This window comes from Desmodus rotundus, chromosome 4 (genome assembly GCF_022682495.2).
Source record: "Desmodus rotundus isolate HL8 chromosome 4, HLdesRot8A.1, whole genome shotgun sequence".
Taxonomy (NCBI): domain Eukaryota; kingdom Metazoa; phylum Chordata; class Mammalia; order Chiroptera; family Phyllostomidae; genus Desmodus; species Desmodus rotundus.
Genome location: NC_071390.1, coordinates 10,810,760 through 10,838,222, shown reverse-complemented (window position 1 = coordinate 10,838,222; position 27,463 = coordinate 10,810,760). Strand labels below are relative to the sequence as shown.

The 27,463-nt window shown below is 44.2% G+C and overlaps 1 protein-coding gene across 1 annotated transcript in view; it reads left to right on the top strand.

Annotated features, from left to right (window-relative positions):
* ATRNL1 (attractin like 1) overlaps positions 1 to 5,870 on the top strand; it is a 495,303-nt gene extending 489,433 nt beyond the window's left edge. The window contains exon 29 of the mRNA XM_024555570.4: positions 4,894 to 5,870. Coding sequence (XP_024411338.3) covers positions 4,894 to 5,018 — 125 coding nt within the window. The 3' untranslated portion in view covers positions 5,019 to 5,870. The remainder of the gene's footprint in view (positions 1 to 4,893) is intronic.
* Positions 5,871 to 27,463: the final 21,593 nt, after the last annotated feature.

Genomic DNA, 27,463 nt, shown 5'->3' with positions numbered 1-27,463 from the left:
TGATAGAAATTACTTTAATTGTCCTTTCTCCCTTTTGTAATGAGTCTTCCACACTCTAGACAATTCAGGAGGACAGTGCTCTCGTTTACTCTTGGGTTCAGGCCCCCTTGTAGGTTGAAGGAGGACCTAGCAATTTGGGGGTTGCCATTGTTTAAAGTTCTGCCAATATTAACACAGGAAGCCATAAAGGCATAGGAACCAAATCTTGCGCGCAACACTCTGGCACTCAAGTGCGCACACAGGTAGCTATTACGATTAGTGGGTTACTTATTAATAACCGGGCAGGATTTATACAGCAGAGTAACTCATGTTGTGCCACATGCTGCGGGATGCAATAAAGCACACAAGCTTAAATCTCAGCGGAAGCCTCCCTTGGCCCATCAAGAAGATGAGACCTGGGCCAGGGGCCCTTTCGGTGTCCCCTGTGAGTGCAGCTGGTGGCCACTCAGATATCACCAGGGGAGGAACGCAGGGTTTTCTACGCTCATGTTGCCATTTACACAGAATCTGAGAGTCCAGTTCGTTTTCCATTTTCATAGGGAAGGACCAAAAGCTGTCAAATTAAAATAAGCATGATTTGCAATTTCATTTGTAAATTAAGAACCGAAACATGGTTTAGGATTTATTATTTTCAACTGAATGTGTTTCCAAGTTTACGGACCATTACTAAACCCAGGATGTGTTGTGAGAGACAACACTTTAATTAGGCTTTGGACTTCACACGCCCCAGAATACGAAGACACAGTGACAGTTTCGAATTAGCATACAGTTTCCTGTCAACTGTTTACTTCTCTGCTGGCGCTGTACCTTCTGCAAGGGAATGGCCTTGGGGCCACATGTAAATGGGAAAGCATTTGTTTTCTCAAAACTCCTTCGGACTAGGTCACACAATAGTTTAATGGATAACATGAGTTCATATTTGGCTGCTGCGATCATTGAAATTAGTGTAAGTGGGCTCTGTCCACATGCAAGTAGGCCCATACATAGTATTTGTCGTATTTGGCCGTCTCTGGACCGGGTGGTGCCAGGAATGAAATAACGGGAGGCCCTGAATGATGACACCAGTTTGCCAGGAGATGAGGGTCTGTCTGAACTGAGCTTTTGGTTAGCAGTACCAAGGTCTGGGGGTTTCTTTTCAGCAATGGGCCTCAGCTCCCTCCCTTAAAGGAGTAACAAAATAAGCATTTCCTACAGCAGCATAAGTGACCAAAACTTCTGTGTTGGACATTTAAGAAGTTCATATGTGCCTTTCAAAAGTCAAGAAAGCAATTTTTATTTAAACTTTGACCCTTTGATATTGTGTTATCTCTAAGAAATATGAGCTAATAGTTAAGATCCTGAAAGAGTATGTTATTTAACAGCAACCCTCACATGGTACATATGGAAGATTATTAACTTAGCTGTCAATAGCTATAATTGTTTAATCCCTTCCCCCTAACACTATCACTTTCTCCTTCTCCACAGATAGCTGCTCTTCTATTTACAAATCTTCTCGAGGCTTCTTTTTTCCTTTAAAACATACATATACTCATAACCATATACATCTCCATATATTTCACCTGACCTTGCTGTTTCTCCTATAAACCAGCTAAGAATAGATTGACCCACAGGAATAAAATAGTCTCGTGACACGTTACGTAGGATGAGATCCACACGCGAGGCCTTCCACGCAGTACCTCGAGGAGCCGTCTCTGAAGCCTCAGGGTCTGGGTCAGCTCCGTCCAGGGGCAAGTCCCCGAGATCTTGTGGAAGGCACTCTGGCCTCTTGGTTTTAGTATGTGATTGTGTTGCAGAGCAAGGGGGGGGGGGTGGTTCACGATAAATTATTACAGAAAGGATTCCCCCTTTCTGTCTCTGGAGGTTCCTTCCCCCACACCCACCTGCTAGGTTCACAATGCCCGCCGCCAGAGGAAAGACGTCTCTCAATGCCAGAGACTGGTGAAAAGGAAAGGAATTGTTTATTTAAAAGTTACACAAACTTAGAATAATGACCTAATGTCTTCAATAAGATACTAAAGTCCTCTAGAATACCCACAGATGCACAGTCCTTCCCTCTCCCTGTGCCCAGTCCGGGGTACCGTATCTCAGGAAAAGAAGTAGAAGTCCGTGATTCAGGCTCCCAGCACCATCAGCTGTGTGGCTGCTGCAATCTCCAGTTAATCCAAAGCCATGTGGCACCTTCTCATGGCCCAGCAGCAAGAGTCCTTCCTCCCCTTTCTTCCTGGCAAAGTCTCTCCTGCTGCCTAAGCCGCGTGGCAAAAAGAAGCACTCCAAAACCTCGTGGTCCTCTCTACTCTCCTTCAGAACCGCGTGGTCCTCTCTTTACTTCACCAAAGCTGCCTGATCCTGGCCCTCTTCCTTTCCCCTCAGAACCTCGTGGTACTCTCCTCTTTTACTTCAGAACCACATGGACCTCTATCTATCTACTTGCTTCAGAACCTCGTGGGTCTACTCTTTCCTTCAGAGCCGCGTGGTCTCCTCTCCATTTACTTTGGAGCCGCGTGATCTCCTCTCTCTTCAGAGCCACATGGTCTCCTTTCTCCTCCAAAACCTTGTGGTCCTCCCCCACTATGGCTGCCGCGCCTAGGTTTAAATCCCAGCGCCCATCTTCCTTTGCAGCCCCATTTCCGACTCCTCCTACAGTCAGTTACACCTGCCAGCATCCACGTATTCTTCCAGCTTTACTGGGCTGCCATAGTAAGTCTGGGCAGGTGTGGCCCCATGGCATGGAGCCAATCATCTCCATGCTCTCACGCAGGCCCTGTAACCAGGGGGAGTTGCTTCCCAGTCCCATCTTGGGTGGAAGTCACTCCCATCTCCCTGGCTCAAAGCAGGGCCACAGCTATTTAACATATCCATGAAACCAGTTAAAGGTTATAGATATGTTAAATGACTGCCAGGGGTTACCTGCAAAGCTCTTGCTACCCAACACAGCTCTGAATGGCCCTGTTCCATGTGTCCCATCCCCCCTGGCTCAGGCTTGTGGGGGTGAGGACATCCTACATACATTTTTCTAATATTTCCTGGACACCCGGAGTCCTGGACCCCATTACAAATCCCTTCTTGGGGACCTCCTCTTGGCTGCACCCTGCTTCAATTGGGTACCTTCTGTTTCACTCAAGAATTACAGGGGGCTCAACAGAAACTGAAATGATGTGTGGGTGGCTGTGATACACCAGGGTATCCGTGTGGAGCCATTGCTTTGACAAATTTAGGAAACTTTATTATCCCTGAACATCCTACCAGATGTCCCCGTCAGTCAGCGGGCAGCAGTGTGTAACTAAACAGTATTTTGGGGGGTTGCCCAAGAGAGCTAGAGATCACTTTCATGTTGGTCTTCTGCTGATGATACTCAAGGTCCTTTTCTTATATTTAAGATATTTATCAGCTAATTTTCTACAGGTCACCATTCTTCCACATCCACCTGTGCATAGCACAATTTTATCCCTGGGCTGCTTTCGTTCCTCTTCATAAAAACAGTTTAAGGGGATGAAAAGGTTAGCCACAGACTGGGAGAAGATATCTGCGAAACACGTATCTGGCAAAGGACTGGTATCGAAAATGTAAAAGAAATCTCGTAAAACAGCAATAAGTAAACAAATAGCTCAATGAAAAATGGTCCAAAGATCTGAACAGATAACTCACCAAAGAAGATATACCTATAACAAAAAAGCATACGAGAAGGTGTTATTGGGGAATTACAAATTAAAACAACCATGAATTACAGCCTCACACCTATCAGAATGGCTAAAATCCAGAACGCTGACACCACCAAGTGCTGGCGAAGGTGTGGACAACAGCAACGCTGGTGGTATTTAGCCGCTGGTGGTAACACTAAATGGCACAGCCTCATTGGAAGACAATTTGGCAGTTTCTTTCAAAGCTGAAACATAGGCTTCCAGTGTGACTCAAAGATCACGGCCCTAGGTGTTTGTGACTTGAAAACTTAGATTACCACAAAAACTTGCAAAAGGATGTTTATGGTAGCTTTACTCATAATTGCCAAAAAGTAGAAGCAATCTGGATGTACTTCAATGGCTAAACAAATTGTGATTTATCTAGACAATGGAATATTATTCAGTGATAAAAAGAAAGCCATTATACCAAAAAAAGGGTATGATGGAACTTGAAGGCATATTGCTAAGTGAAATAAGACGATCTGAAAAGACTTACATTTTACTATTCCAATTATATGACGGTCTGGGAAAGTCAAACCTCTAGAGACATTTTTAAAAATACCAGTGATTCCCAGAGGCCCAGGAGACGGGGAGAAATGTGTTGATAAAGTATGGGGGATTGTCAGGGCAATAAGCTATTCTGCATGATACTTTAACGGTGAATACATGACATAATACTTTTGCCAAAACGCGTAGAGCTGTTCAACACCAAGTGTGGGTCCTATCGCAAACTCTGGACTTCAGTTTATAATCATGTTTCAGTATCGGTTCAATTTTTATGTAAACCTAAAACTTCCCTAATTTTTTTTTATTTTAATGCAATGACCTTTGTTCCACACTTGCATACACACACATAAAAAAAAATAGTAACACTGGAAATCCCTTGTACATTCATAGCAAACCTGTGTTCAGACACAGAAACGAAGTTGTGGGTCATATCCACAACTCACTGTGATATTTTGTCATCTCAGGATTTGATTGTATGAAGTCAGAGCCAATGAACTTTGTCAGATCCTCATTCTTTCATGAGTCAAGTTCTTGTGTTCAAGTTAGGAAACACCGTACGTAAAGACTAAACTACCTGGTATCTTCCAATAAGCAGCTAAACGTTTGATGACTGAATGTAAGACAGTACAATTACAGTGCGAAGCCCCCACTGTCGCCATCCTAGAAGTACCTAACCAAACATTTCAAGGCCTCTTTCCTTTTCTTCCAGGCCTCGCCATTGCCAGCGCCCTCATCGATATTTCACAACAGAAGCCTTCAGATAGTAAAGACAAGACTTCCGGAGTCCGAAACCGCAAACCCCACCTCTCAACACGTCAAGGAACTTGTGTCTGAGAAACAGGAACTGCTCCTGGATAATTTGTACTGTTTCACTTTGTCAGTGGCTTCCGTTAAGGCTGGTCTACGGCCTCAAGCTTTATGGAGGCGAAACTGTGTATGGTCCCAGGACCCAAGTACAGTTCCCTGCAAATGGGCAACGACCCAAGTGGCCAAAGAATGTTCACAAGTTTTATAGGAGTAACAGTATTGAAGGTCAAGGGTGATAAAGTCAGGTTTTAAAACTCTCTTAGGCGTATCCTAGATAACATTAAATTGCTCTGGAAAAAGATGTATATTGTTTCTTATGCAGATGAAAAATATGTAATTCGTGTAAACCGAACTGTTTATATCCCAAGACATTAAAGAAAGACATTTTATAATGCCTGAACGATGAGAATTGTACAGTTTTTGCCTCATAAGCAAACTTAAATCACTTGTATATGAACAGGAAATGAACAAATTGCAATGGCTTTAAATACTGTTTTTTCTCACTGTAAATGTAAATGCAAGATTTTGATTTAGTAGGATGTAGGCAATGTATTTAAATATCTCACGTGACAGTATCACGTTCAAACTCATTTTGAGAATGTGGCTATTTCCACCTAACTGGAATGCAGAACCAAATGCGCGCACTTAGATGGATGGTAGGTGCAGATTCACAGGAGGTTTATTAGAATTCCGAGGAAAGAGGACCTTCCTGTGGTCCCTGCTGACCGCCTAACTCATTATCAGAGCTGATAGAGCCTGGCAGAGCCTGTCCAACAATCAATTTTCCCGCTCCTTCCAAACACAGCCTCCCGTGCCACAGACCTGCAGAGAGCTGCAACTAACTATAGCCCTTCTGCTCTAACGTGGTAATTTATAATTGCCTAGGAGCCATTGGATCAGACCTGAATGACCCCTCTGCATTTTTAGAAGAATGGATCATCTTTTTTTGGTCTTCCTCTCCTAGCTCCTAGAGTTCGTCCACCTTTTACAAATGTGATGGAAAGTATTGTAGAGGGGACAACTCCCAAGTTACAATATGACCCAGGTTCCTTCCTGCCAACCGTTTCACTGAGAATACAGACAGACAGGAAGGAGCATTTGCTGGCAAGCATCTACAGAATTCTCATTTCTAACATGAACACGCTAGTGGCAGGAGAGAAAGTCTCCAGTGTAAAAAAGAAGTTCATTGTTGCCCCCACTCAGCCTATTATTAATAACTCAAAACCGAATTATGGCAGACAGGAACAGTGAGGCAAATTGCCTTTCCCATTGGCACATAGGACCACATACGTTCTCAGTTTGACCACAGTTCACGAGAGCTCAGTCGCACTGCAGATCTTCCTGGGAATTGTTCGTTCGCAACTTCAGGGTGACCACGAGACCCTTGTAGAGAACACGGAGAGATACCCAAAGCTGCTTTACACAACATAGTTTTGTTCAGTGTGAAAGTCATTGAAATATAGTTGGCGTTTAGAGCTACATAGGTACTTTTCATGTTCTCTGGATTTCTGGAAGGTAACGAATGACACATCACTGTTTACAGCTAACGCATAGTTACTTGCATGCTATGGTTGTGTGATAGCGGAACATGACCCTCTTGTGATATTAAATGTTGATTTTCTAATGCCATTTACACATAGTCAGCTTTAATTTGATGAGGATTGAATGTAATATATATCAGGAATGATCATACCACATGTAGTTGCATCGTATATAAGATTGCTAGGTTGCTTCTACCCATGACTATGTCATTGTTTTAATAATTAGGCATTTATGAATTATAGTATATATAATTCCTTATGTTCGCATGATAATTTTGCTATTTTCCATGCGTTAAAAATAAGACTAAGTCTTAGAGTAATTTTATCTATTGACTGTGGGGTTTTCGCGGGGGCCGGGAGTGGAACTGGATTTTATCTCCCTGTGATATTTTCTCTCTCAAAAAAAAGTGAGCAAAGTTTGTAAGTGTCTCCGAAACACAATCAAGCAATTTTATTAGCTTCCTTTTTGGACCCTTTAAATGTCAACTTTTCTCCTGGAAAAATAAATTGACAAAACTGGTGATTACAAAAATATAATCATTTAAAAATAAAGTGATTGCCCAATTTGTCTAATTCTCCAATGATTGTCATGAGAGAAAGCTTATTCACAAAAACACACAGCATGGTGGGTAAATCTGTTTCAGCTATAATTTTTAGAGAGTCTAAGCAAGCAGTGTTACTATAAAGAATTGTCAACCTTCAACCACCTCGAATCCCATCAGCTTCTTAAAACTTGAAAATGTGGATTTTAGAGAATTAGGGGACAGAATACAATGTTAAAGTCGTAACAATACCTTCCTGCTCCAAATACTGCAACCTCCTGACTATTACGCAGTATCTTCTCGTTATCAAAGCTTTTTTACTGGAGATGAACTCATTCACCCTCAGGTGAAGAGGATTGAAAAGACGTTAGGGATAATGACTTTGAATGTGTCGTGTTATTGAGTATTTTTGTCTCCACATCACAACAATTTTAATTTTGTATGCTTTCATTTTTAACCGTACCACAAGTGTGCAGAAACTCTGAGAATTTAGCAAGTACATGACTGATTCTCCTGAAAACTTATCTTAATGGAATTCAGTCTATATCAATTTAGAATGACTTTGAAAAATTCTTTAGGTTTTTAGGATGTATTATTCTGCCACACATGAAAATTTGGGGTGAAATGGAATGGAGTTTCTAAAATTAACCTGGAGGTGCTATTTAGACCCAACTAGAGAATTCTTGTTGAAAGACGGCACACGCTTACAGATTGATTTAATAAATATTAAGAGGATTGGGATTTTTTGTAATTGCTTTTAAATGAAAGTTTATTCTAGGGATGCACATGGAAAATGTATGCCATATACCACTGTGTTATATTCCCTCGGACAACTTGAAATAGGACGTATGTCACTGTAATTGATACCGTACTTTCCGAACAACCACTCATTTCTGGGCGGGGGTGGAGGGAGGGGTTCTAGTGAGACAGAGTGACTGCTGTGTGCCTGTTGTCGTACGGCAGGGTCACTTAGAGTTCAGACTGGTGCATGGGCTTGAGAACAGACGTAGGACCCAATTTTGAGCTGTGTGGTGCTGGGCAAGTTTTAACCTTTGAACTCGGGCTTTTCATCTGTGAGGGGAGGTAGCAGTGCCCGGCTGGCAGAACTGTTGTGAGCCTACAAGAAAATAAACACAAACTTCCTCCACAACGCAGTGTAGCTGCTACTACACCATCCTGGGGCCACCGGGCCACTCTTCTTCTACCCATTGATTTATGAATCTGTCTGTTAAGTTTTCATCCATCTTTTCAACACAGGGAAAAGCCAGGGAGGTTTTTGCAAATGAAGAGTTCATGAAAATCTTGAGTAAGTTCCTGTATGTCTAGGATATAGAGGTTTCTCGAAAACTACCTTGATATTTGGGTCAGTAGAGGGTTTGACTCTTTCAAAATATATGCCCTTTTAGTAGAGTAATTTTTAAATTACTGCTCGATAACATTTAGACAGGAATATCAGTTGCCACTTTTGCTTTCAAATTCAACAAAAACAGATCAGTCCTTACATGTGGTTGTCATACATGGAACATCTTTTTGTTCACTGAACATAAAAACTATGATTTGAAAAGTGCTTTGTATAAAAGGCTTTTAAAATTAAAACTGATCAAATGAACCAATTCTACACACACACTTTTTTAGAAGATTGACTTCCAAAGCCCATCTGACATTTTACCACAGTGTGGACTGGGCCATAAAACTGGCCTGGGTTGGCACAGAGTCCCACCTTTTCCCTAGAGATGGAGACTCAGAAGGGCTGGATTGGACCCTGGAGATTAATATGCTTAATAAGCTCTTCGGTGATTCTCACGATTAGGCAAATTAGGGGAACACTGCCCCGGGCCAGAGAGCTGCTTTTCTCAACGGTTAGAAGAATTTATGTTAAGTAATGAATTCAAGCTCTAATTCGAAATGCTTTAAATATTTTTCCAAGGAATATAAGCCATCTGGTTGGTGATACAGCACTGTCTTCTCATTTTTGTGTACATTTAACATTTTAGTTTTCTCAATTTTTTTTAAAAATTAAGAATTAGAACCATATCAAGTGTGTGTGTATTCAGGTGTGCGTGCCAATGTTAAAACAGATTGTGTAAAATTTCAAACCTGCTTTAAAAAGCGAACATTTTATGATACCATGTGCTATTAATCAGGGTTAAATTACTGAAATAAAAACATTGGCCCTCCCAGCCCCCACTGCCAACGCAGCTTTGTTACTTTGTTTACCCTTCCAAGTCATGCAGGAAAAAGCACCCTCCAGCCCCACCTCCTAAAACCGGGCTATAAAATTTGTGTTACCGAATTCCTCATTCAAAATACATTTTCTCTCTTCCCCTCTTCACCTGATTTTCGTTGGCTGCCTCTACCTGACTTGGAACAGTGCGCTGAACACTTGAGACCGTTCCTGAGGGTGGAAGAAAGTCGCAGAGCCCGGGTGGGTGGCCGAGCTTCCAGCTCTCCCACTCTGCCCGGCCCACGTGTTTTATGTTTACATAACTTGTTCTTGCTTACGATAGAAGTCCTCTTTCTGTGACTGGTGCAGCTGTGGCATAGCTGAGGAATGTCCCAGAAAAGGCCGCTTGTTCTTTGGCATGCCTTGGATTGAGTCCCCACGTTGCCACCTGCATCCCAGCCTTATGTCAGCGCCACTGCTTTGCCAGGTCTTTGTCTGGAGCTCCTGAGAAGGAGCAGCCCAGGAGAATCCAACGCCCCTCTCCTTTCCAGCCCCCACAGAAGGGCCAAGCAAGTATGATCCCTCTTGGATTCAGGTCCTCAGGCCGGCTCTGCCTCCTAACCAGAGGCCAAAATCTGAGGGTGGTCCTGTCTGCGTTCTAGAGGATGGTGGTCTCCTCCCCCTTCATCACACCCTCCAGCAGTCAGGCCAAGGAAGAAGCTGGGACCAAGAGGCCCACTTAGCCCTGAGAAACACGCCCAGCCTGTTTGGGCTGGCTTCTTCGAGAAGCTTTAGAAAAGAGAAGTTTGGGAGGAGCCCAGATGAAGATGTGCCTGAAGGAGAGAGGAGAGCTGAGTTGAATCCCAGAGTCCCTTCTGCTGACAATACAAAGCAGCAGCTTCTCTGAACATCCGAGCCTTACACATGTTTTACCTTTTTGATGGTGGATCAGTAGCTATCGGGAGATTTGAAGATTTTTGACTCAAAACTGACTGCCCTGAAGAGGTTTCTTCATAGAAATCACCTGTAAGTGGCCAGAATGAGGAGGGGCAGGCATTTTCTCAGCTCTAACCCACAGCCCTTTCTAATGAACATGCCACTCTCTCTCCAAATTCCCCTGGGTTTTCCTACTTGTTTGCCATCTCGGGACCCGGCATAGGCCACAGCAGCCAAGATTGCATTGAACTCTACTTTCTCCGGCCCTACTAATGAAAACAGGTAGTATTATTCTGCTTTCCGAATATGAGAGTACTTTACAACTTTGGTTGAGCTTTTGTAAATTGCACCCCCTCCCCAATTCTGACCACGTCTGCCTACCAGGGGTCCCATCCTTCACTGAAAAAATTCTGCTTTGTTGACCGTTGTGCAGCGGTCCTAACTGCACAAGAAACCAAACCCTCCTACCACTGCAGAAATGCAGGGTGCTACTCACTATCAAAAGGTTTGACAAATTTTATATTTGGCAGAAAAGTGGTATTTTCACACAGGCAAGATCGCTATTTAAGCATGAGCTTTAAACCAGCCCTGTGCATGGTCAGGTAGGAGATACTGCTCTAGAAATCCACCTAGGAAAATAGTAAGCAAACTCTTGTAACAGTTCTTCGTGCTTCTATAGCCCCTTTGCCAAAAGCGATCTTAAAGTTTGTGCTTTCCAGTGATGTATTAGTTATCTGAGGATAGGTCCTGGGTGGGGACACACTCAAGTTTTAATGTGAACTCAAATGCCAAATTTTTCTAAGGCCTTGGGCCAGTTGCTTAAACCATGTTTAGGTAAACTGAGGTAAATGTGATCCCCTATCTCACCTATGTGTTGCGATGAGTGTCTGCTCTTGAAATGGGAAATAGATCAGAGTTAGATGCTTTCTCCTTTTACTTTGAAAAGGTTCAAGGTTAAATTCGGACAATCACAAGCAACGATTTTTCCCTTGACTTCTTTTTTTTGGTAACACTAAAGTGCATATATGTGCCAAAGTTCCCAATTAACTGATTGCAATAGGAACCAAGGACATGTGTTACCTAAGTTGTACTTTTCTGGAGTTTTACAATGTCTGTTACATGTTTCAAATGTCACCTTCCTCAACTCTAAATGGTCATTTTACAGCAAATGCTACCAGATTGTGCTGCATTTTCGTTCCCATGATCAGACATCTCTTCTGGCCCTTCAGCACCTGGGCAGCTCACGTCCCCCAGGAGCAGATAAATACATACCATAAAATAGGTCTTGCACAGCTCCCTTCCCCGGCCACCACGCACATCAGCAGCGGTGATCTTCTCCTTTAGGTCCACGTGTCTGAAATGTGACGGCACTTAAAAGGAAGGCCTGCTGGAAGGACACCAGTAAAAATACCAGCTCAGCTTCAAACGATTTGATTTCAACTCCAAATGAACTACCTGGCCACACAAACAGTTAACGGTAAACAGAAGATTCTACTTATTAAGACTATTGCCTGCTGAGAGTCAGAACACCGGGTTCATTCGCAGCTCATTATCTCGGGAGGTTAAGAGAATATGGTCTCCGGAACATTTATGGGCAGATGGACTAGTTGGAAGAAGAAAAAAACTGAGGACCCAATGTCCACTCTTTGCTGATTTCTGAAGTGATGGCTGCAATTTGACCTTTCAGTACAAAAACTCAGTCAATTGCCTATTAAAGGAATCCGCCTTCTGTGAGGGAAACTACCAAACAGCATCCATTGTTTCTCAGAAGGCGGTGTCTGTGATGCGCTTTACAAACTAGAAGTTTGGACGTCCTTATGCAGACGTAAGGACGTCTTGTTTGTTTCCATACAAAATAGGCAATGTTCTAGTGACATGACATTCCTTTTCTAAACAAGTATCCAGAAGATGGTTATGTGGCAGACTTTATCAGCAGTTCTTGTTTTGATGGTATGTAGGAACCACTTGGATTTTGTGCATTAGTGAGCTGAGAATTATTTTGGCCTAAGGTGGAATGTCCAAAGAAAGCACATGTCTACATGGGAACCCCCTGGGAAACAAAAAACAAAAAGCAAAAACAATTTTTCTAGTGTTTCAAAATATTATAACCAGGTTTATATCCTTCCATACCGCATTAATAATAGCCTTTCTTCTTTTTTGGTGCAAGTTACTTGGTGTTGATATTCTTGATGTAGTCTCGACAATTGCCCCTATCACGTGGTCTCTAAGGGATTATTTACAGTATTTGCAAAGAGTATGGCAATGCCAAGTTAATCATTTTAATGGCATATAAGACAGGAATAATGATTAATAACTTCTACAAAGTTTGGGGTCTACTGTGATGGTTGGTCTAGAGTTTTATTCTACTTGTAAAACAAGTCACTCATTTTACTAAAAATTAAACACAACTTCCCAAAATTAGGTCTTAACTACATTAATACCGACCTGAAATGGCAGCCTTGGGAGGGTTTGGGGCTTTATGAACCAGTCTGTAAACTGTACAATGAACCAAAAATATTCCCGGACATAGAGGTAGTTGAATCAATTCTGAAAATTTTTAAAAGACTTACGAACACATGATCTAGTGGTTGAAATGAAGACCCGGGAAAGCTAGAATAAAACCCAGATTCTATCTTCCCACGAATGACTATGCCTCACTGTGCTTTATTTACCTTGTGTAGAAAATCGAGAACACTGCTTCCTTTCTTTCAGGATGCTTGTGAGAAATAACAGTTTTCAGAACCTTAGATCCAGTCCCGCACCACTGATACCATCAGGCAGGCTGTCTGTACAGCACTGTGTATACGCCCTTGGTGACATTCTTTGAATTGTCATATCACCTATTACAAATTGATTTCCTAAAGATGTTTCCATATTCAATGTTTTCTAGATTTTAAAGGCAAGAAGGATGCATCATATCTCACTGACCTACAGAAGCTGTCGTAAAACTGTTGTCTCCGTAGAGAAAGAAATGAGTAAGGTTCTGCCATCACGATTTGAATTTCCATTTGTAGCTGGAGTTTGTGAAGTTCAACACTTCGGGGGGTTCTGTCCCACTGTTAAATGGTAAAGTCACTCATTTGTACCTAAGCATCTGAAATGTTATCAGGTAATTACATAAATGAAGTATTTTACACAAAGCATTGAAGTTTGCATTAGAAGGAACAGCTCACATTCATTCTCAGTCAATATTGGCATACATAAGACAGTTTTAAAGCTCTCAACGAAATAATAAACTAACTCTTCCTGTTAGTAATCATCTCGATATTTTTCTTGCGGATAAACAATCTACGGTGTGTTTACTGGAGTTTGCTTTGATAGTCTCTAATAGTGTTTGCAACTCGAGTTTTGTTCCAGCAGCTACACGAAATGAGTCCACAGCGCAGAGCAGGCGGGCCCCTCTGGAACCTGAGATTATTTGTTCTCTCACTGTTCTAACGGTAATTAAGGAGCATTGCATGTTTCTCAATTAATGATTTCTCATTCAACAGGGGATCTTTGATGCTAATTTGTTTTAATCAGGGCAGAGGCTGCTCAAAAACTCCAAACAATTCAGTGAAGAGGAACTAGGAATTTTTAATCAAGTAGAAGAGATTTAAATGCTCTGAGGAATGCATCCATCATCTACTTTCAACTCCAGCTTATTTAAGGGTGTTCTTTTGAGTTTTATAAGCCAATGTGAGAATTATTACAGTATATTGTATTATCCAATGTGATTTTTCTTTACATATTTATGTGAGTCTGCAATGAACTCCATTTAAAGCCTACTTATGTGCAACCTTCCTTCCTCTCTCTATAGAGTGTATGTATGCACACATCCAATACCCTTTGTAGTATATACACTTGTAAATGTGGAACATGTATATGCAAAAGCATGTAATGGAAGGTACAAGTGAATATTAGGTTTAAAACATTCTGTTCACCCCTTGGACAACTATGCTCAGAAGCTGGCTGTTCATAATTTGAGCTGCGACATCAAATTGCATCATGTATATGGAAACATACAGTCTGATTAGGCCCTAGTTTGTGTAAAAAAGGTGACTTCACCAGGTGACCACGTCTTATGGAAATTACCCCTCAAAGTCGTGAAACTGTAAGGCTGCCTTTCCTTCCAGCCTGGTTCTGAGCATCGCAGGCTGATGTCTTCACACCAAGACGGCTTTGCAGGATTGGCAGTCATGTGACCATAAGGTGGGGTTTTTCTTCCCTTCCTTCCTCTCACTGAATACGAAAAATCTCAAGAAATCCTTGAGTGACCTTACTAGTTAAATATATTATCGTTTGCAGTAAATGGGAAGACAAAATTTGTTTTTGTAACCAGTGCAAACATTAGAGTAGATCACAGCCACCTGGAGAGCTTGTGAAAAAAGGTGGATCGCCGGGCCCACTCCTAGAGTCTCTGGCTTGGAAAGTCTGAAATGGGGCACAGAGGTTCCATTTATAACTGGCTTCGGGAACTTCTGTAGTCAATCGATTGATACAGCAGTCGAGCAATTGGAAAGCGATGGCCACAGTTGGAACGCAGCATCGAGCAGTAGCTCTGCGCTCCTCGTGTGTTCCAGCGTCTTTTTCACAGGCTGACTCTGCCAGACAGCAGGTGAGCCTTGCATGTCTCTGAAGTGGCCTCTGGGAGACTCTCTAGACTAGCTGGGCAGGGACCAAGCGGTGGACTTAGGCAGAAGGATGACGGTTGTGTCTATATTTTTATTCAGAGAGAACCCCTAGTGGACTTTGCAGGAATAAGGAACACTTTAAAGCAAATTTTTTAATGGAAATGATGATGTGGCATGCCTGTGCTAATAGGCAATGCCAGAGCCAAACTGGCGTGCAAGGCGCCGGACCAGGATGGCGTTTCCTAACCCCGCTCATAAGAAGCATGATCTGCGGACACGGGGTTTCGGTAAGAGCTCCAATCAATTCAGCAAACAAGTTTGGGGAACTCTACTTGAGAACCCAATTCTTTTTGTCTTAGAACTCTCCTTCATAGTGGTACTACAATTGCCTACGTAGAACTTCAGAGGGAAGCTCATTCATAAGGGCTCTCTCTGGGGCAAGTACCCACACACTACACAGACTGAGCTTGCCACTCGGCTTTCCCTGACATGCGACATTATTTCAATGGTGGGCCCTAAATTGGCCCAGTTGTGCCTCTCAGCTGTGTAATTATGTGGTGAGTTCAATTAAGACTTGCTTTGATTCTGTCAATTTTGTAGGGTTTTTTCCCTGACTCCCATATGATAGGGCTGTTTAGGGTTGGGGGCAGGGGACTAGGTTCTCATGCATAGGTATGAATGGTAATTTAATTGCATTTACATTTGTCCTTAAAATTAATTAGTAGCCAAGGAATCAAGTGCTTAAAGATGACTGTTTTGAAATGTGTCTTCTGAAAGTTCAAAAAGTTCACGGCACCTATGTGCCAGGCACCATGCATGTTATTTAATCCTCCTACAACCAATGAGAGAAGAATACCAGAATCCCCATTTTACAGATGAGAAAACTAAGGTTTAGGCTGCATTCACCTGCCTAAGCCCATGACTCAGTTAAGGGAAAGAACCTGCAGTGTGCTGCCTCCCCCAAACCTGCTGGAGATTAACAGGCAACCTTCAGACAATGGCAGGAAAAATGATGTAGAAACTCCAGCATCATCCCCTTATCATACTTTCTAATGACAGAAATATTTTTAACAGAAGGGACATTTTCCCGTTTCTAATGAGCAATCTAATATTTTGGAATTATCACGGTTCTCCCATGTAAAGAAAACGAGCTCTAACTCTGCCCAGCTGCAGGCAGTCTCAGACTTGCAGATGCCCTTGACCCGCAGTGCTCACGTGTCGGCCTAGTTAATCACACAGTCACTCTGCACATCCAAGGACTGGCTTCAGACCTCATCACGTCATATCGCTGGGTCACGAAAGTGCTCGTAATGTACTCAAAAGTGACTTTGCAACTACAAGTTACAGCTTGATGTGATCATATTGTCAGTATTTCACCTTGCTGGGACTTACAAACCCACAGACTGTAGTCTGGATGTTTGTGAAATCTCAGTGAAAACCCATCAGGAACAGTGGCCAGAGCCCTCACGGCCACTCGCTTTTCCATCATCATGAGTGGATGCAGATCGTGTCGAGCACACCGCTCTCCTCTACTCTCGCTGTGCGCTTTACTGAGCAACCCCCTCTTTGCTGGGTTCTGTCTTCGCCGTCGCTCCCCCAGCTCATCCCCGATTCTAAACCCACAGAGAAGGAAGCCCAGGTCATAACGGGCGCTGTAGGTTGGTATCAGGTCAAATCACACTACAAGTCGCCATGAGCAGCATTGAAATTCTTTCCTAGAACTCGAAGGTTGCTGTCAGAAACGCTACCCAGGCTTGGAGTCTTTTCTTCACACAGATGCCACAGTAACAGGAATCGACACACAGCACTTTTCCATCACAGTATCTTCATGGGACTAGTTAATACCTATTTTTTCTCAGTTTTCTCATCTGTCTAGTGAAGGTCCATCTCTGGACACACTGGCTGGCTCTCTCTGACCTCTCCCTGAATGGCTGGCAATGCTACTGTGCTTACCTGAGAGCTGTGCCTTCAATGCTTATGAAATCAGCTCCGAGAAGGCTGGTTTAGAATCCAGCCGGTTAGTTCAGCTTCACAGGAAATACATGCTCTTAAGATGGCACACTGATCTCCGCAGGGGTGGCCCTGACGAGGTCGGAGTTTTCGCTCTACGGTTCTGGACTGCTCTGCTTCCGCTTTGGGCCGACATGATAGAATGGTGAAAGAAATGCGTGTTGCACCCCCACATCTTCTTTGTCTTTTCTAACAGGGACCCTTTGAGTCATAGATCAAATAGGTTTTATTCGCCACCACCAAAATATTAACTTCTTCTATTATTCCTCGGTGAAACTTAATTTCCACCCAGAGGAGAGTGGATTGTGACTTCATTGTTTCAGCTGTGTGTTCCACCTTCATGGCCCCTAAAGGGACTTTAGGAAATATATTCTTTCTACTCAGAAGATAAAATGGGTGCTAGAGAATTTATAAATTATTTGGGCATCCAAAGATCCTATATGGAGAGCCGCTAGTTAACAGAGACAGGAATGTTCATATCCTCTAGTCTCCTAAAAAGATGATTGGAGATATTTCTGAGACAGCCAACTTTCCGAAGAAACGCCACAATTATTCCATGATTATACTGAAGAGGATTAATTATTTTCCATTTGGGGCCAAAATAAATGGCGATTCTCCACCAAGCATGGCCCCAGCCAGTGAGACACACACAAGTACTAGGTAATTAGCCAGTGTGTTTATATGCAACATGCAGATGTATGACCTAGATACATCTCTAAAAGTTAATTTCACAGTGCCGCACAGGGCCTGACTAATACTCTAACGAGTCCCGCCACCCCCCTCTTTAATGATGAGCAGAAACCCTGGGGGCATTGTGTTTGATATAAGTGACAGCTCTGTGAGACACCGCTAGGGCTGGGAGCGAGTGTGCTGACTCAGAAATCAGAGGGGCGTTGTCAGCCAAATTAGAAAGCTTCTACATTAAAAGGTATGCAGCTCATCAGGGCTGCAGGCGTACTTTCACCATTTCCCAGAGGAGGGGGTGCCTGCCTTAAGATTGATTTCTTCAAAGGAAAGTCAGCGTAGAACCTCGGATCTGCTGTACCCACTGTCCCAGGTCTTTCTCCTTCAATTGTCTGATGTGCTTTGAATTCCATAGCAACTAAATGAAGGAGGGTTGTTTTTTTTCTTTCTTTCCTTCTCCTTTTTTTATTACCCCCTTTTGCCTCAAGGAGATTCGTCCCGTTCCTGAAACCACATGGGACCTTGAGATCTGGTCGATCAGCTTAGAGATAACGTCGCAGCTGTTTGTGTGCTTCTAAGATATTGCATAATTAAGTCTGATAGCAATGAGGGGATTCAAACAAACAATCCATCCAGAAAAATAGGTAGTTATGTCTATTAGCCTGGGATTTTCTTTGAAGTAGCTTAAGTTAGAGTCAGGATTAATCCTGTGGCTGACTGTGAGGCGGCAGTGGAGGGAGCATCTGTGGGATTTGGAAAGCGGGCAGGAGATGTAAGGCCTCAGACTGAAATAAACATACCGAAAGGACATGCATGAACTATCTAAAAGGGGGCCTTTTAGAAATGTTTGGTACAAGGGGAAAGGAGACTCAAATGGTTTAGCAGTTCAATGCCAGCATCAGAATCCTAAGGGCTTTGGCTAGGATTTGACAAGTTCGGGTATCGTTACACTGGAAGGGAATTTGGAGGTGGTGACTTATGAAGATGATTACAGGATTCTTGAGACTCTGTTACAGACTGAGGAATGAGAACCATGGGCACGCTTAGCATTCGGTGACTCTGCATTAAGACTCACGGCAATGATAAGAGACCGTGAGTGGGGTTCAGAGAGTGATTTAAAGCTGCTGCTTGCTCTGCAGAAGTGACGGCTCCTTAGTTGCCTTCTGAAGGTTGTGCCGGGACTCCAGTCCTCTGTGCCTTGTTCCTATTTTGTTGGGTCTTTCTGAGGATCCCGTTTGTTTTATATCAAACAAGTGAATCTCTTTGTTGGGTCCCGTCTTGCATTACCGCTTGCTTACACAGCTGTTTGGATTCTCACCTCCCGGAGTAAAGCATGGTATTAGCCCAGGCGCTCGAGGTTCGCATCAAGTCAGAGCGCATTACGCGTTGCTATGAGAAGCATTAAAATTATTTCCTAGAACTCTGGTGTATTGAGCTATAAATAATAGACAACCTTACAGTGGATTAAACCATAAGGAATTTCTATTTCACTTAATAAGAAAATCTGGCAGGAGGCGTTCTAGGGGTGGGGGGTTCAGACTCAAAGATATTTCCCTTCTCGCCAGCCTCAGGGGATGGCCTTTTACCCTCGCTGGATGTCCGCTTCAGCTCAGGGCCTCACCTCCTCCCAGGACACTGTACAAGGCAGGAAGGGAGAGAGGGTGGCAACGTAGCTTTCTCCTTTAGAATTCTCTTCTTTCATCAGAAAATCGTCCTCAGAAGACAACCCTGCCTTTCATTACATTTTCTCTTAGCTCTCATTGGCTAGGACTGAGTCACATGCTTACCCTGGACCAATCCCTGGTAAGGGGCAAGTGATTACCATAATTGGATTAGACCCTGTCTACTCAAGGTGTGATCCAAGGAAAAAAGAATTATACCCCAGGCCTAGTGAGCCTGCATCTGCATTTAATAAGAGCTTCTGGTGTTCAGGTGGACATGGAATTGTGAGACACGCCAGCTTGAGTGGTTCTTCCCCTGGGGCAGGATATGTTGTGATTTGGAAAAATCAGGATTATGCTAGCAAGAAAGGTGGGAATGGCTTTGGGGTAGATGACCCTCAGTGTCTACCAAAATCTTCTAGTGCATCTGCACCTATACTGGGATTATCACTTGTTTTGGTGACTATGACTTTTTCTCCAAAATGCTCTGCAAAAAAAAAAAAGAAAAAAAAAAACCATGCTGGCTGATGATGTTACATGGTAACCCAGGAAATGGCTCAGGCTCACTCGAATGGCCCTGCAGCTCTCTGCCTTGTCTGCTGGTCCTTGGATCATGGGAGCATTTTCCCTGAGTGCTGAGGCAAAGGGGCATGGGCTTTCCACACCCTTTGATGGGAGGGGTCGCTTCCTGAGTTGGATCTAAGCAGAAACGGTTCCCCCATTGTGGTAGGCTAAATAATGCACCCCCCCCCCAACTCCAGATACCCATGTTCTAATCCCTGAAATCTGGCCATACGTGGCAGGAGAGACTTTGCAGATATGATTAAGGGAAGGATTTTGAGAAGGGAAGTTTATCCTAGATTATCCAGCCAGGCCCTAAAAATAATCACAGATGTCCTTATAGAAATAAAGCAGAGGGAGGTTTGACTTCAGAAGAAGAGACGACAATGTGACAACAGAAGCAAAAATTGGAGCAAAGTGGCTACAAGCTGAGGGATGCCATTTGCCACCAGAGACTGGAGGAGGTAAGAACAGACTCTCCCTGGAGCCTCCAGGAGGAACCCACCCTACCGAAGGCTTGATTTCACCCCCATGAGACTCATTTTGAACTATTGGCCTCCAAAGCTATAAAAACAAACAAACAAACAAAAATTTCTGTCGTTGTAAGCCACTAGTGTTGTGGTCATTTCTTATGGCCGCCCCAGAAAGCTGACACACCTGTCTCACCATCGCTGTCATTCTTATCCCACAACTTCAAATCCAGTGATGTTTCCTTTTCATTATTTTCATGTAGCTTACAGATGGAATGTTAAATTGTTTTGTAAGACATTCAAATGTTGTCAAAATGAGATCCTGTCTGGGTTACAATAACAATTAGACCCTAGGAAGCCTGGAGAGACAATTACCTGCCCATTGTGGTGGTAGGTCCTTGGTCACCATCATCATCTTGTCCCCAGCAGTAGGAAGACCATGAGGGGGAAGGGAGGTCGGAAGGGAAAGGGGACCTGAGGTGAGCACCCTCACTTCTCCCCTACACACACACATGCAACTTGACTTGAATTCAGCAGCTCATAGGGTAGGAAAAAAAGCACAATTAGAAAACCAACTTCAAACACACTTTCCAGATTTCCTTCCATAGCGAGCCTGGTAAATTGCACTGCCTCCACCCACACCGTTTGACGGGATGATGAAAGACAGAGAAAGGTCAAAAGCAGAAGCTCTGAGGAGACTAAACATGCCACCAAAATGAATAAAGGGTGGTCATTAGCAGCTGTGAAGGGACATGAATAGAATCTGGAAGAGACTGTGAGGGGATGGGGAGGTCTCCTGCGAAACAGGGACAATCGCCCAGGGAGCAGAGGCCACAGCTCAGCCCAGCGGTGGGGGGCGAGGAGGGGAGGCTGTGATTCCACAGCCTGCAGGTCTGACCTCCAACCCGGAGCAGGGGCCACTCCCGGCATTGGCACGTTTGTGCTGAGGGAGGCTTTTAAAGACGCTCTTTGGACAGTGTTCATCTCGGGCCATTTGGATGGAGATGGATGAGGGTCTGAAGTGAGGCAGACTAATGTGAAGAATCATTGTTTTCACTGCTGGGAAGGAGGGGGAAGAAGCTGTCACAATCTTGCAAGCACAGCTTTTTCTCAGAAATGAGCTCGCAGCCCTGAAGTCTGTTCCGAAACTCCGTGCGCTGCTAAATGGTGCTAATAACGCCGGGCCCTCCCTTGTCATTTATTCCACCGCTGGCGGGTCGTGGTGCTCCAGAGTCATCTTCTCCACCCCAGTTCTTCCAGGCCCTGCCTCGTGGCCTGTTCTGACTCCTTTGTTTGGGGTGAGGACAGGGGATGTGCTCCTTCATGGTTATGGGTGAGCCTTGTGCTGTAAACTTTCACCAATGGAAAAGGCTGATGTGTGAGTTCGATTGGGTGGGTTCCTGGGTTTGTTCTGTGTTTTGGACTTTGCCATTGAAATTCCTTTGTTGACGCCATCTTGGTTGGTTGTCAGGGAAAGCAGACTTTGACTCCTTGTCCCCTGAGAATGAAGGAGCAACTGAAATACAGAAAATAAAATATATTAATATTCGGTTCTAAATTTCGAGAACTCCCTGGTCCAAGGCCCAACACTCCATCCGTTCCACAGAATATTTAGCCAATAGGCTCCTGCCTCCAGCCGTTCTCTCAGCCATGGACAGGGGCCCCGACAGAGACTGCATGTAAGGCAGGGCGAACCTATAGCAGAGAGAGCTGAAGCCTCTGCTCCTCCCTTTAGACTGAGGCCACAGGGAGCGCATGCACACAAGAGCGCTTTGGGCTTCCTAAGGTCTTGGCTTTTGGCAGCAGCCTGTGGGGTATACAAGCCCAAGGCCAATGGAGGATCATCTGCCTCAGCAGGTACCAATGCGGATAGATGCCAATGGGGTCCAAGCCAAACAGGGTGGTAGCCAACACCAGAGATGCCACCACTGACATAGGTAGTGGGGGACAGGGAGCATCTTCCTGTGCCATGGAGACACACCCTATCCTTCCTATTAGCCTACTCCCAAGAGTGTAGACATGGCTGGAGGGTCAGAAATGACTACAAACCCTAAGAGAGACCTTAAAGTAACCTAGTTTTCTTAACTCACCTAAAGTTCTGCCACAGTTGGAATGGAAGCCTAAGAGAGAAATAGTACAAGTTAGAGGTGAATAGTTACTCTTTTACACATGTAGCTTATGAAGTATTATATGTAATATGCTCAGTTTTTTCTGCCTGCCTTAAATTAAGAATTTTACCTTAAGCTCTAGATTTCAGCTCACTGTCTAGAGAGAATTCAGCTGCATATTTCACCCACTTTCACTTACTTCTCTATCCTTCCCAGCAGAGCTGATTTGAACAGATGTTGACTCCCTCTGAATGGTCTCATTCACCCCGTGAACTCATTGAATGTGGTTCATATGTGCCTAAAATATTTATGATACCCATAAATAGCCATCTAAAGGGGACAAACACTTATTAAGTACTAGTTATGATGTCATCATTCTAGGAATGTGATGTGTAGTATCTTAGTCCATTCAATCCCCATCGGTCACCTGCTATTATTCTCCACACACAGAGGGGGAAACAGACCTTTGGTGGTCTACCCAAGGATGTGTGACTCGTACTGAACTGCCTTGTGAACTTGGAAGCCCACTGAATACAAGATCCATGGGAGACCTAGAATTAGAAAGTAGGAAATGCCAGCTTTGAACAGATTCCTCCCCTGACTCCACCCTTTTCCCTCTGCCTCAGTTGCCTCCTCTGAAAACTCAGCTGTGAAAATGCTCTGGCAAGGGTAGAAAGCATCTGATAAAGGGACATGGAGGCACTAGGCGCAGAAGGGAGCAGGGACCATGGCAGTGAGTCTCGCACTACCATTCTCTCTGGAACAGATGGCTTCTTCCCTGGCACTGGCAGCACTCTTGGCAGTCCTAGGTGGCATAGAATTCTGTAAGACTGTGCTGACCCTGTGGATATGCCCGACCTGGAGCATCTGACCCATGCCCCTTGAAGCATGGAGAGGCAGCATAGCACAGTGGCTGAACACATGGGCTCTGGGGTCAGGCAGCCTGGGTCCATATCCTGGACTGACCTTGGGTGAGTCATTTCATTTTTCTGTGCTGCAGCTTCTTCATCTTCAAAGCTGAGATAATAGCAGTATCTACTTCAAGGCATTGTAGAGATGAATGAGTGCATAATAAGCACAAGGTATTTAGGACTGTCCAGCACATGGTTAGTGCTGTGAAGACATTAGCTATCATTATTAAGTGGTCATGGGACCAGCTGACAGGATTCACCAGCTCAGAAGCTGGGCAGGTTTCTCCAAAGAGCCAGTTCAGAGTCTAACTCACAGACAGGTTTCCTTGTTATTCAGTAACATCTAGTAGTGTGAGGTCTCTTGGATAAAAATGGGACCTCTAATGCACCCTTGTTTTACACCTTTGGAAATTGGGACTGGCAAGACCTCATTTGCCCAGGAGATAATTACTCACAGGCTTCAGTGAGCTGAGGCATTTTCTGGGCAATCAATCTGACTTCCAAGTTAATAGAATCAAGGTGGGTGATGGCACCATCACCTTGAACGAGGAAGGCAGGAAGCCCACATGGTAGAGTTCCTGCTGTGGGCCAGGCACTGCTCTCCCTCCCACTCACCCTCCTGGCACCTTCATGTGAGGTATCCTTGGCCTTGCTTGTGTAAACAAGGAACTGGAAATCCCATAGGAGTCATCACTCACTCCCAAAGGCCAAGATCTAGTGGATGAATCTGGACTCACACCCAGGTCTGTGTATGGCAAAGCCTTGGGTCTTTCCCCAACTCCACTCTATTTATTTTTTGGGTTTTTTAAATCTTTCTTTATCCTCTTTTTCAGGTAAACTGCCCTCAGCCACTCTACACTCTACTGCCTGCTCCTCCCTGGGCCTTTCTGCCATTCTTTGCTCAGAACAATCCTTCGCTTCTGGTTGGTGGTATTTGAGCCCTTCTTGTTAGCCAGGCTCTCTACTCCAAGAGCAGCACCTAAAAAGCTAGTAAAGTCACTCGGAGCAGTGTATGCCAGTGGGTAAAATACTAGACCCCCTAGGGACTTTCCATATGCCTCAACCCAAGAGACCACCTCTCCAGAGGCTAGGGTTCAGTCTGGTAGATGGTGGTTGAGGAGATAATTGGAAATGAGACATAATCTGTAACCAGGTGAGTTCCAGGGCACTGAAGGGTCTGAGTAAGTGGATGTCACATGGAGGGCAGTGTGTGTGGAGCCCAGGGAGCAAGGGGAGAGAGTGGGAGGGGCCACATCAGGTGCTCCTGAGCGGCCCCGATGACACTTTCGCTTTGACTCTGAGTAAGATGGGGCCTTTGAAAGTTTTTGCACATGGCAATGATAAGATCTGACTCTCTCTCCCCTCCGTGTCAGCGGTATTTGGGATACCCTCAATCTGTCCTCTCGATCAAATCTTATAAAATAATTGGCCTCAAAAGCTATCATTAAAAATATCATATAGAGTACAAATACCAAAAATATACAGTGAAAATAATTGTGTAGAAATTGTACTATTAGTACCAGTTTTCTTTACAACCCTGAACTACTCTAACCTAAAAAGTACCTGTTCCACATACACAGGTCCACCATAGTCAAAATTTGCACCAAATATTCTGTCTGTTGCCTATGAGCATCCACAGAAGTTTTTATGATCTTCATCACTATTTTAAAAGCTTATCTTTTATAATTATCTCAAAGGTTTTACACTCTGTTGAAATATATATACATACAGAAATCATAAGGGTATACACAGCTTGATGAAACTTCTCAAAGCGAGCAGGCCTCTGTTCCCAGATCCAGATGGAGAGCCGCATTTCTCCATCCCCAGAGCTCGCCTGCGGCTTCGTCCTATGGCTACTTTGACTTCCCCAAGGGTGATTTCTTTCTTGACTTCTACCTCCATAGACTTCTCTGGCCTACCTCTGAGCTTCGTCTGAGCGGAGGGTGAGGAACATTTTCTCATGTGTCTGGCTTCTTCTGGTCAACACCATGTTTGTGAGAGGCGCCTGTGTTGTATGACTGGTTGTGAGTGGCCCATTCCCCTCACTGTGTCACTGTGTGCAGGGACCATAATGTATTTATCCATTCTGTTGTGAGTGGGCTCCTTCAGGCCCTTTCAAACAGTGGGTCACTGAGCATTCTCATACATGTCCTCTGAGGAACCTCTGTACACAGTTAGAAGTGACATCGTAAGGATCAGAGTCAGCTTTGGTTCTGACGTATATTTCAAGGGAGCCACTCTGGCCTGCTGTGTTAAGATCAGGCTCAAAGATGACAGGGGCAAGAGTGGACACCAGGAAACCAGCGATGAGGCTAGGGGACAGTCTGGGAGACACAAGTGCTGCTGGGACCAGGATAGAGCAATCGTTTTGAAGGTTCCCCATGCGAAGCTATGGTCTTGCTGGTGGTCAGTAGCGCGGCAGTGGCTTGTCACTTTAGGAGAGGCACTGTGTCAGGAGGGCAGAGAAAAGTATTTTGTGCCGTTGTCCTGATGGCCCCCTGGGCTTGAATGCCTGTGCAGGTCCCGCTCCCAGACACAGTGGCCACAACGACTACTATCACCACCACCTGGGCCCCACAGGAAGGCCCCCCAGAAAGCTCGGGGTAGCCAGTGGTAGAAGAGAAAGCGAGATCAGAGAGTAGCTTTTTAAATGGTTTTCTTCCAAAAGAGCTTGACTGCCATTAAAAGTCACAAAGATTTGTTTGTAAGATTCTTTTGCTTGTGTCTCAAAGGAACTGACTTGCAACTTTGTCCATGTGGAACTGTTTTTCCAAAAGTTGTGTAAGGGACAAAAAATCCACAGTTGTCTAAAACACCTGACCTTTATAAGACTCCAGTGATTTCCTCCAGCATACTCCTTCCTCCACAGACAAATATTTTACTGTTCTGTCAACTTCTTTTTCACTTTCCTCATGAGAATTTGTGTCTACAGGTGTCCAACATGAAAAATTTGGAACAATCTCTCTCGAGCTCCCCTACCTCCACTCCAGGCCCAGGAACTCAGGGATATTTCTCTCCACTTCTGAGTTTTGTGAGAAAAGTTCATCCCTCTTTGCTGACCATAATTTTCACATAATTTTCTGAAATTACTAAGACCTTAGGACATCACTTGATTTTATTACTCTACCCCAACAATTTTCTTTCTTTTTCATGTTAGCAGAACTCTTCTTAGCCCAGGCAAAGTTTCTCTTTCATATAACACAAGACCTCCTTTTCTTCCAAGTAAACAGCGTTACCTATATCTGCTTAACTCAATCAATAAGCAAATGGATTTTCAAGTTTCCTTCAAATAAATAGCCTATACCATTTGACTGCCAACACAGTGACATCTTTGAACTAAATCTAATAGAGAAAGATTGGAATAACTGATTCCTGTGTGTGTGTTTTTCTTTCTTGAGATAAGATGAAACTTGAGCCTTCAGACAGCCCTGTCATTGATTTCTAGTCTTTTATCCTCCCTGAAAGAAACCCCCTTGTCCAGGCTTTAGCAGAATAGCAAACAGGTTTTACTTCTATGTAGAGCCCTACATGGGCTCTCTCTCCCTGTCCCCTGGCTTCGGGGTGGCATGGTCCCTGGTGATGCGGGATGCATAGAGAGACTGGCCTCGGAGCTTCCCTCACCCGCTGCACCCCTTGTAACCTGTTAGGACACAGGGGATTTGGGGGGAGCAAGTTGTAGGATTGCTCGTGGTTTCTGCTGAGAACAGGCTTAATAGAACAGGCTGTTGAAAAGCAGTGAAGTATGGAATTCAGCAGATTTAAACACATATATAATATGCAGAAAAAGATGGGGAAATATTCAATTATTAAAGACCAGTGACATGAACATTGACTCATGAGCTCACCGCACACGCAGTGCAAGCTATTGGAAGAGGAGCCCTGGAGGTTATCCTGCAAATGGACCATTTATCCACGTCTGCTTCTGATAAACTGTCCCTTCTTTCCACATCCTCCCAGGATTCTGGCTCCTCCCTGCGACCCCTTGCAAAGGAGCAGCTAATTATTCCACCTGACCCCCGAGCACCTCTGAATAATAGGCCAGCCAGGCAGCCTACCTTCTCTGTCGCCTTCCCCAGCATCAAACCTTATTCCAACGATTGTTGAGCACCAACTGAGGAGTCAGGACTGTATCCAGGGGTGTAGAGAGGAGGAAATTACAGTTTTAAGCTTTTGGAATTCAATGGGGAAACTGCTTCTGCGGTGCAGTGTGAAAAAGTGCTGTGAGAAAATATCAGAGCAAACATTTGAGTGCTTCTAGCCCCAGGCACAGC